Source organism: Taurulus bubalis (assembly GCF_910589615.1).
Source record: "Taurulus bubalis genome assembly, chromosome: 2".
Classification (NCBI taxonomy): domain Eukaryota; kingdom Metazoa; phylum Chordata; class Actinopteri; order Perciformes; family Cottidae; genus Taurulus; species Taurulus bubalis.
In genome coordinates this window covers 15221198-15231661 of record NC_136590.1, presented here as the reverse complement: position 1 = coordinate 15231661, position 10464 = coordinate 15221198, and the positions used below count along the sequence as shown (strand labels likewise).

The 10464-nt window shown below is 41.4% G+C and overlaps 2 protein-coding genes across 3 annotated transcripts; one reads left to right on the top strand and one right to left on the bottom strand.

Annotated features, from left to right (window-relative positions):
- Positions 1–1122: 1122 nt before the first annotated feature.
- LOC306733056 (NHP2-like protein 1) lies at positions 1123–2665 on the bottom strand. The gene is made up of 3 exons (XM_079214243.1): positions 2494–2665; positions 2186–2306; positions 1123–1589 (listed from the first exon to the last, which is right to left on the bottom strand). The coding sequence occupies exons 1-3, from the start codon at positions 2494–2496 to the stop codon at positions 1327–1329; spliced, it is 387 nt and encodes a 128-aa protein (XP_079070369.1). The 5' UTR covers positions 2497–2665; the 3' UTR covers positions 1123–1326.
- Positions 2666–3355: 690 nt separating this feature from the next.
- On the top strand, positions 3356–10278 carry uqcrc2b (ubiquinol-cytochrome c reductase core protein 2b). 2 transcript variants are annotated; one of them, XM_079214117.1, is made up of 14 exons: positions 3356–3429; positions 4552–4638; positions 4956–5105; positions 5275–5339; positions 5424–5480; positions 6606–6730; positions 7746–7843; positions 7926–7983; positions 8076–8171; positions 8265–8464; positions 8583–8663; positions 8780–8856; positions 9659–9812; positions 9984–10278. In XM_079214117.1, the coding sequence occupies exons 1-14, from the start codon at positions 3397–3399 to the stop codon at positions 10065–10067; spliced, it is 1365 nt and encodes a 454-aa protein (XP_079070243.1). In that variant the 5' UTR covers positions 3356–3396; the 3' UTR covers positions 10068–10278. The 2 variants fall into 2 exon arrangements, with proteins under 2 accessions (XP_079070243.1, XP_079070242.1); XM_079214116.1 differs by lacking the exon at positions 4552–4638 and adding an exon at positions 4674–4775 and having other exon boundaries at positions 3384–3429.
- The last annotated feature ends 186 nt before the right edge of the window (positions 10279–10464 follow it).

The following is a 10464-nucleotide window of genomic DNA, read 5'->3' as shown; positions in this document are numbered from 1 at the left end:
GCGTGACTTAAGACCGAAATGCGTGACAGTCACGCTCAATGCGTGACACTTGAGAGCCCTGCTATAGAATGTGGTGCAGTGCTAAAGATTAAGCCAGTGGCTCATAACATGTTTGGTATGGGGCCCCTTTGCGAAAAATCATTAACCTGGGGGTTTGTCTACTTTCAGGTAATCGGAGTTGTTTGTGGCTCCACCAAAGAAATTCCCTTCTACACTTCTCATATGGGTTTATTTAATAACTGTTTGAGGTAAGCGTGGAATACTTCACAAGCAATATTTCTAAAGTATTTTACAAGAATAAAGAATATGTTTAACCCTTTGGAGGTGGCTCGACCTCTAGCTTTGTTCGGCTTAACTACCTGACTAAGAGTAAAATACTGCTTAATGATGCATCAGTATTAGCAATGAGTCATAAATAAAATAGTCACAAACTAAATTTTACTGAGATAAGATTTTGAATAGAAATGTACTTACAATGGAGTGGGCCTATTATTCAATTGTTACACTGGCAGTAGTACTTCTCCAACACTGATCACTTATTAACAATGCAGCAAAGTCTTGAATTAAATATTTTCAAATAAAAGGTTTAATTTAATTTTCCAACTGCATGATGAATAAACAAACCATTCATTCATCGTGGTTCTCAAATGGGGGTACGTGGAGGCACGTGAGATTTTTGGTAAAAAAATATTTAAAATTAGCATTCATTCAAATAACCTTGAAAAAAAAATATTCAATAAAATATAAGTGTATGTTCATAAGCTGAATTGTATACATTCTATATAAAAAATCAGGCACTGATGGTCCAGCGCTATGAATTACATCATTTTTTCAACGCAAAAATATTTCACAGGGGGTACATCACTCAAAAGGCTGGGAACCACTGCATTAGACTATTTAAATAATGAATAAACAAAAGACCACTCAAGCAGTGTGAGACTGTTGGCTAATTACATTGCCCGTCTTAAACTCAATTAGCTGCTGTTGCATTTGGTTGCAATGAAAACATGCTAATTACCTCTGAAATTCATAATATAAATTACAAATGACTTGGGACACTTCTGAGGTTGTCTACCATTAACTACCCAACCTGAATGAAAAATGGAAACTACTAGGTTTAAATAAAAAAGTATTTTATTACGAATCAGGTGATGCCATGGCAAACCGATACACTGACTCTCCTAGGAAGTAAAAAAGAAAAACATCCACATACTCTCGTCATGCATTTCAACTTTTTTCTTTTTAAATGAGAAACAGAATATTCATTTCAATCTGGAATTTGTCTTTTCCTTTTTTCAAGGAGACGATGCCACAATGCAACAGAAATCAGACGAGCAGTCTCTCAATAGCCAACTGGACAGACTGAATCTGCGGCTTGAGCTGAGACCCCTCCTTTATGGTGACTGAGGTAGCGATGACGGGACGAGATACGCCACAGGCCCGGCCCAGGGCCTGCTTGGAGCGGACAAACACGTACGGGACATTCTTGTCCTCGCAGAGCAGTGGCAGGTGGAGGATGATCTCCAGGGGTTCAGCATCAGCAGCCATCACAATAAATTCAGAGATTCCTCTGTTCAAAGTTTTAGTGGCTGGGGAAGAAGTAGAACAAAGTTAGTACAACGTGTACACGTTATCACTATTACATCATCATTACTTAAATAACTATTTTGGCAGCCATACCCCGGTAGCCTGCTGGTTTAAATACTGATTGAGATTAATCTGCAGACTTTTTTTCTCGTTTAATTTATATATATATATAAAATATAAGTAGTGCAAAAAATCTAACAAACTCTCAGAACCCACGTGATGCCCTTGAATTCACTTTTTAATCCAACCAACAGTTCAAAGCAAAAACAAATATGTGCAGAAACGAGCAAACCTCTTCTTAGAAGCAGCATCAGCAAATAATGCATGCCGATTTAAAATTGAAAAAGTGTGATTCATTTTACAATCAACTTAAGCTATAGCAGTGACATATTGCTTCAACAGGCCAGTGTATTTCAAACGCACAGATTTGAGACACTTTAAAGTGTTCATGCCTCCTTCATGAAAAACACCACGCTTCACGCACGTTTCTGACCTCATTACCTCTGGGACTTCTGGGTAAACAAATAACCATCTTGTAGTCTTTGTGAAATCAATAACCAACGTTTATATTATAGTTCCAAGACATGAGTCTCCTCACCTTCATTGGCACCCTTCCTCAGCTGCTTGTAGTTTGAGGCTTGCTGCACCAGGTCCAAGATAGTTTTGGACAGCGTGGCGTCGGCCAGCGGGTAGGCCTTCGGGTTGACTTGTGGTTCAGTCTGGTCATGGTACACAACACAATAGCACATTAACAACGAGAAGGCGGCACAAAGAGTAGGCAAACACTAGGATATTACGAGTTAACGCCTGTGTCGCTCTGCAGCCCGACTTAGTTACTTTAGCTAACGGCAGCTAATAGTTAGCTAGTCCGTTAGCTTGTTAGTTCACTCTGATTCAAACACTCACCATTGTTAATAGTTGGTTTTCTTGTATTCCGGCCCTCTCGGCGAAATGCTTCACGGAGGACTATTTGTTTTAACCTGCGTTAAAAAAGGGCAACAAGACACGAGATGTGTTTTCTGTAAGTAATATTCTGTGGTGCGACGAACTCTCTCAGCTCTGTTGCATGCAGCCAGTCCAAACGTTCACAACACGTGTGGGATAACCCGCATGCGCACTGGCAACATCCGCTGAAAACGGCAGGAAATCCCCTTTTCCTGGATGGGTGGTAAATTAACTGTAAAATGCGATAACATGTTACACTATGTCTAACAGGTAAATATAGTTTATACCAATAATACAACAACAACTAAATCATGAACATATACAAATGCTGATACTAAAAATATAAAATAAATAAATATATGTGTAAATAATATAGAAACAATACTATAATAGCAGTAACAATAATACCAATAATTCAGATTGGTGTAAATACTATGATAATGCTGCTCACATTATTTTTGTAAAACAGAAAAAAGAGTATCTTTGTTTGTGAATGTACATGTATGTATAAATGCAATTTAAGATGTGCTTGGTGTTTTTGTTTTGACTTGTAAACCTAAACAGCATCAATGCATTCATAAACTAAAAGAAAATCCCTCGTTAAATTATCAGTATTAAGCCTAGGAATATTTTGCCACAATCTCTTGGTATAATGGCCAAACTAATGTGGCACAGTTTGGGTTTGTGCAATCCAGAAACGTCTTTCTTTCTCGTTTGTTGTCGCGTTTCACGCTGTTCATCTCCGTGACACCAGAGGGCGCTCGTGGTACTTTTGCGCGCAAGGAACGCGCTAGGGATTGTGGGTAGGGCACTTTCACGTCAGCCATATTGCTCTAACGTCCTGCCTGAAGGAGAGTGAGGGAGATGAAGGGGATTCGGGGAATAAGTCAGCTCTCGGTAAGGACCCCGGTAACCTATCCCTTATCCTTGCGTGTCGGGATGTCGGTAGCCGTTTGGTTTCTCTCCTGAGCGGTTAATGGAGGGTGTAAACGTACGGGGTCGTGTCCGGTCAAGGTGTGATGATGATGAGGAAGCAGCTCGTCGTGACCCCTTTGCTCAGCCAGCAGCAGCCCAGCTGATAACGTTACATAATAAACAACAGACACGCCGCGTCGTTATACATTTAAATGTACTGTTAAACCCAATTGAGAAGTGAGAGCTAGCACTAGTGCCGATTGGTATATCCAATCTAAAACGATGTGTGGCTGATTTTATATTTGCTTTCGAAAGTCTGACATCCTGTTTTATCTTAAAACACCACAATGTCCATTTAGAAGTTGTTCTTAACCTTAAAACGTAATCTTAATCACCAGAGGGTTTTTTACTTTTTGTCTCGGAATTATAGACAAGCCAAGTTTATTTGTATAGCACATTTCAACAACAAGGCGATTCAAAGTGCTTCTCATAAAACCATTTAAAGCAGCAAAAGATAATGCAGAATAAAACAAGATTTAAAAACGGTAAAAAAAAAAAACTGTTTAAAAAAAGCAAAAAATAGAATACAAGTTGCCGTGCATGTTAAGAAATAAAATGCATAAATTGATATCCTTGAATCTGGTTCAATTAAAGGCAACAGCAAACAGAAAAGTCTGGATTTAAAGGAGCTGAAGGTCTCCGCAGACCTGCAGCTTTTATAGAGGTTTCGGAGTGTGTTACTTTATGTGCTTTTTCACCCATATTGGCTTGAATGGTAAAAACGCATCTGCTGAAGAAGATCATGCGAAAGAAGAGATGATAAATACATTGTGTGGGGAGATTATTTTGGCTCAAGACAGCAGTGCAGGTCGTCCAGCTGCATTGTGTTATAACATGTGAGGAACCGTACAAACTGAATATCGTTATTTATTTTGTGAAAGTATGTTGTGTTTTTGGAAGCATAAGTCACGGCAAGAAACTAAAAAGTGTCACAATCTTACATGCCTCTGATTCCCCTCTCAAACTGTCCTTGTGTCAGTCAGCAAGGGCAGTACAACACATTAGTTGTAATATCCCGCCTTCCCATGTTCTTTATTTTTCCAGACGAGGCTTTACGCGGCACAGGCTGCCCGTAAGGCGGAGTTCACTGGGGCCGCCGAGCATGTTACGTTTCAGCCGCAGGATGTGCAGGTCAGTGGTTGTTGACTTGTGTTTCTTCTCCACAGAGACGGTTCCATGTGGCTGCCAGAACAGGCCAGTCCCTTGGTCAGCCCTTGGCTGGCCTCAAGCTCACACCAGGGGCTGCCCACTCCTTCCAGGACATCCATGTATGTTGGTGATGAGGACGGGTGGTCTCTGTCCAGACAGGGTGGTTTTTGGTCTTAGAATGACCAGATGAGTTGGTTTTGTAGAAAAAGACATACATTGCTTATGTCTTTATGTTTTAACTTAACGTTGATCTATTCTCCATGTAATGGAAATGCCATATCTATGTGTGTCCTGTCCAGGTGACTAGACTGCCCAGTGGACTGGTGATCGCCTCCCTGGAGAACTATTCACCAGCCTCCAAGATCGGAGTGTTTGTGAAGGCTGGCTGTCGGTATGAGACCCCTGACAACCAGGGGGTCACCCATCTCCTCAGGCTGGCCTCCAACCTGGTATGATGCTGCACAGCCTGCTACAGTTTCAAACAACTGTGGATCATTTAGTATTTGGCTCTCCTTTCTCCCCCAGTTTTCATAAAGTATTATTTATACCCAACGTCGAGCATTACTATTTTCCATCTGTTTTAGCTTTGGTGTTGACTTGCATTTTCTGCTTTTCCAGACAACCAAAGGAGCTTCATCTTTCAAGATATGCCGGGGTGTTGAGGCAGTGGGAGGCAACCTGAGGTTAGTGACCTCTTAGAAAGGTCATAGCAAACTATTTTCTTTCATGATCAGTATTCTGATCTGGATATTTGCATGTTTCTCCAGTGTGACTTCATCCAGAGAGAACATGATCTACACCGTTGACTGCTTGAGAGATGACATGTGAGTCTTTGCCTAAAATACACACGAGTCGGAGGTGAACAGGAATCATATTAGGATATGTCCCATGTTTGTAGATATGTTTTGAGTGTCTTTTGAGAACAGAAAGAAAGTTACATACCTGCAAACTTGTCACCTTTCGGCGAAATTCGCCATTTTGAAATTAAAATATATCATCCACGTGAATCGTGTAGATCCGAAGAGTTTTTGTTTTTGGGAGGCGGGGGGGTCAACTGGCCGGCGTTTCTGAGATTGGAGTGAGACACGGGAAAAAACTGAGGTCGTGATCATCTTAGCAATAGAAGATCTTTGACGTGTCGAGTCTTGGCCAATCAGCGTTAAGATGTCTACAGCGGCTTCATTTCCCTCCCACCAGTTTTTTAATGGCAAGCTAGTCACCTCGCTATCACGTTGTTGGGAGAGACAGCGAGTGAGATTATTGGCAGCGGCGAGCCCGTGGTGGCGTCAGACAGGAGAGCGGCGAGTCAGCGGCACTGGCGCTTCTACCTACCGATACCTGACTACTACTAATTATAATATGTGAGAGAGAGAGAGAGAGAGAGAGAGAGAGAGAAGTGTAATATTATGAAGTGAAATGTAGTAGTAGCAAAACAATATTCAGTATAGTACAGCAGTATTGTAAGTATTAAGTCTACAAAATACATGATATATACACACTACTGTTCAAAAGTTTGGGGTCACTTAGAAAAGCACTGTTTTTTTCAATGAAGATAACATTAAATGAACTTTCATGTGAAACTCACCAGTCTATTCTTGTTCCTAGAAATGAAGGCTATTCCATGCCAGAAATTGCACAGAAACTGAAAATATGTCTGGGTGACCCCAAACTTTTGTGTGTGTGTGTGTATTTGTACACATAGGCATTGCCAAAAGAAGAAATAAAACCCATAATGATCATAGTTTGTCAGCTCGATGAGTTCCCCCCGCCCCCCGGTGTCACCTTTTTCACCCCTCATGAGTTTGCAGGTATGAAGTTAACACTTGTAGTTTGAGCTGTAATGAATGTGAATTACATGAGACTGAGCCTAGTGGGACATCATTCTCTTACAGCAAGTTTTTTTTTATGGGCAGGGTATCCTTAACACATTTTCTTGTTGCTTGTTGCAGTGACACAGTGATGGAGTATTTGATCAACGTGACAACCGCCCCAGAGTTCCGGGCATGGGAGGTGTCAGACCTCACGCCCAGAGTAAAGAGGGACAAGGCCCAAGCTGCACAGAGCGCTCAAATAGGTGTGCCTTTATTTCCGTTGCACACATAGACTTTAGTCCCTTTTCGACCGCTGGAACGTTCCCCAGGGACTGGAAACCTTTTGAGGAACTGTGCTCTGACCGCAGGGACCAAGTTCGAAATTATGACTACATCCACAATGCTACGTGTTTTTTTTTAGTTTTTTTTATGCAGAATTTTTTTGATTTGGGTCTCATCAGTCACAGTGTCCTTCTGTGACCTGTCACGGCCCGCGAGTGGTACTTTCTGAAGGTGCGGGAACTTTTCGGTGGGGTTTGCAATGATGACCGTCACTGATTGGTCAAGAATAGCATATTTCAACTTGTGGACAGCCCTGCGACCAACAGCAGTCCCGTCTCATGTTGTGTTGCTTTTTCCATACAACAATAAACAAATTTGGCTAGTCTTCACAGGTATTTAGACTGCGATAGAAACGCAGACAACAATGGGTTAAGTTTATTGAATACTAGTCCCGGGGCTAAAATTGCCATTAGCTTTTTGGTGGAAACATGGTTTATGGTTATTTCGCCTGCAACAATCCGATTTTGGACCTCATCCCAAATCTTTTTAGATTTGTTGGTCCACATTGGTTAATCAAATAACTACTTACTTTTATTCCCACCTGGTCATGCTACAGAGCATGCCCAAAGATGCCTCTTTGATGCTTGATTATACTTGTTGATTGTACAATTAATTTCTGAGTACCGCCACAATTAAAGCTGCAATCCTTGACCTTATCACGGCTATAAATGACAGAAAAAGATATTGGAGCATCCAGCATCTCGGGCATGAGTTTTTTTTAATCAAATTATTGGTGGAAATGTTCTACAAAAGTCTGGTAATTCCCATAAAGATCTGTTATTTACTTTAGTGACAAAAGCAGAGCACTTTAAAACGGTGCACCAAATTCAATCACTGTATCTGGCAGATATAATGATGCATCAATTAAGGAGACATTGCAAATGTCAGCTTTAAGATTAGAATATTGCATTGTGGTCATGCTTCTGTCTTTTCCAGCGGTGATTGAAAGTCTGCATGAAGCTGCCTACAAGAATGCCCTCTGTAACTCCCTGTACTGTCCTAAACACATGGTTGGCAATGTCCAGTCTGGGCATGTAAGTATTTTTTAAATGTTAATTTATGAAGACATATATACCCATTTAAATCCTTCTAATGTTTTGTATTTTTTTTCACCAGCTGCATCAGTTTGTCCAGAACAACTTCACAAGTTCAAGAATGGCTCTTGTTGGACTTGGTAAGGGGCGTTATATATATTTGTGAATATACCCACTGTTTTCCTGAATGATCTAAAGATTATTAAGTGTAAGATGTTCGTCTTTCCTTCAGGTGTGGACCACACGGTGCTGACGCAAGTTGGGGAGCAATTCCTCAACATCCGCAGTGGGGCCGGCACCACAGGGGCCGAAGCTCAGTATCGTGGAGGTGAGCTGAACCGCCATCAAATAAAATAAAACTGCCACCGCACGCCCTTAAACTTTTTCCCAAAAAAGTAACGACCTGAATTCCTCTCTCCAGGTGAGATTCGACTGCCCGGCATCAGCAGTCTGCTCCACTCAGCGGTGGTGAGCCAGTCGGCCGCAGCAGGCACCAGCGAGGCGATGGCTTTCAGTGTGCTGCAGCATTTACTGGGAGCTGGTCTGCATGTCAAGAGGGGCTCATGCGCCTCCAGCAAACTGGTCCAGGGTGTTGCTAAGGCAACTACTGACCCCTTTGATGTGAGTGATTGTCAGTTTTTAATATTAACTTATTAAACGATTCATACGTCGGGAACTTGACTGGTTAAAATCATAATTTCAACATTTCTCCCCATTTTTGTCCTTTCTTTTTGAACAGGTCAGCGCTTTTAACTCAAGCTACTCTGACTCTGGTCTGTTTGGAGTCTACACCATTTCCCAGCCTGCAGCTGCCGGTGATGTGAGTGTCCAAAAGTCATGACAAGAGTCTGTTCAACAAAGTAGCTGCAGTCTTCATAAAATAACTGGCAACAGTACGTGTCTTGATGTAATATTGGTCCTCCTCCGTCCCTCCAGGTGATTAAGGCCGCTCTTGCCGAGGTGAAGGCTGTTGCTAACGGTGGAGTCACAGCCGCCGACCTCACTCGGGCCAAGTAAGACAAACCGAGATACTACTTAAATATCTTGCCTCTTTTATACATATAGTCTACATTAGGAATGCATTAAGAAGTCAGTTCGTACATTTCTATTCCAGTTTACAATAAACACCACCAAAATGGGCCTAATGGTAAAAACTAATTATTTGGATGAGATGAAGCTATGCAAGCACTACTTTTATGTAATTTTGGGTCACTACCTCCAAAACATCTGTAGTAAGCATGGATTATATTTAAATAAACAGTGAAAGGAATAATAGAACCATAACAAACTTTACATTTTGGCCTGTAACTTTTGAACTGTACACACAACAAAATCATTTCAGTTTTTTTGCTGCTCCTCTTACAAATGTTGAGCATTTGTCGGCAAATTTAGTACAGAACATCTGTGATGGGGAGAATATTGTTTCCAGATTTTGGATGTTCCCTACTGTTTTTCGCTTATATCAGGAAACAAATATATCTCCTGACAGCTTTGTGCTATGGCTACTACATTTGGTGGACATGTGAAAATAGGATGGCTGAGTGATCATGGAAAATGTGGTGCCGTTTGGCCAGTAGGTGGCACAGTTGTATCTGATATTTGTCTGTGTATGTATGGCCTTTGCAAAGCTTGAGAGCCTTTCATCCAGTCAACTTGACCCTTGGCAGCTGCAAGCAGTGATGCCTTGGTTTTCGAAATAAAATCTCGTTTCACAGTTACTCTGAGCAGTCAGAAGAAACTACGTCAAGTCAAAAGTTTTCCTCCTAGTTTGCGTCATTGCAGCTTCTGATGAGCTCGTGTCTGCCGTGTCTGCAGGGCGCAGCTGAAGGGGCAGTTCCTGATGTCACTGGAGACTTCGGACGGTTTGCTGGAGGCCATGGGCACTCAGGCTCTGGCCAAGGGATCCTACTGCTCCGTCGAGGAAGTCTCCAAAAACATTGACAACGTCTCCTTGACGGATGTCTCCAACGTAAGACGTTTGGTTCTTGATGATGCTCGGTTATTATTAAGATAGGACGTAGTCATATATTACTGAATTCACATTATAACAACTTTAAGATGAGTCTTTCCTTTACTGTGTTAAACATGTGTTTTTGTGGTTCGTAATAGTGGTCTTAACTTTCTTTCTGTTTATTTGCAGGCTGCCAAAACATTTGTGACAGGCAAGAAGACTATGGCATCCAGCGGCAATCTCATAAAAACACCCTTCGTGGACGAGATCTAAAGCCCTCGTACTGTACACAACAGATGTTGTTTCCTCTACATTTTGACAAAAGAACAGAAACAAGAGGTCAATATGCTGCTGGGTATAATGTCATGACACCTCTGGGTATTTATAGGTGTTGTAACAGTTGATGCTGCTGTGGCGCATCACAATATCTGTCCACATTAACTGTGTAGCTAATGTAAAATAATGAATAAATTCTATCTACCTAACAGACTTTAAAGTGTTTTGTTGTGGTGTTTGTGTTTTTGATACTACAATATCAAACATGAGTTTCATCTTGACACTGGAAACCAGCATTTCACAAAAACTTGCACTTGCTTGTTATGAGCTTCTGGCACAATGGGACTAAATAGGAATGAACTGTGGATGAGAAGTGCTCAAAATCATGGGACAT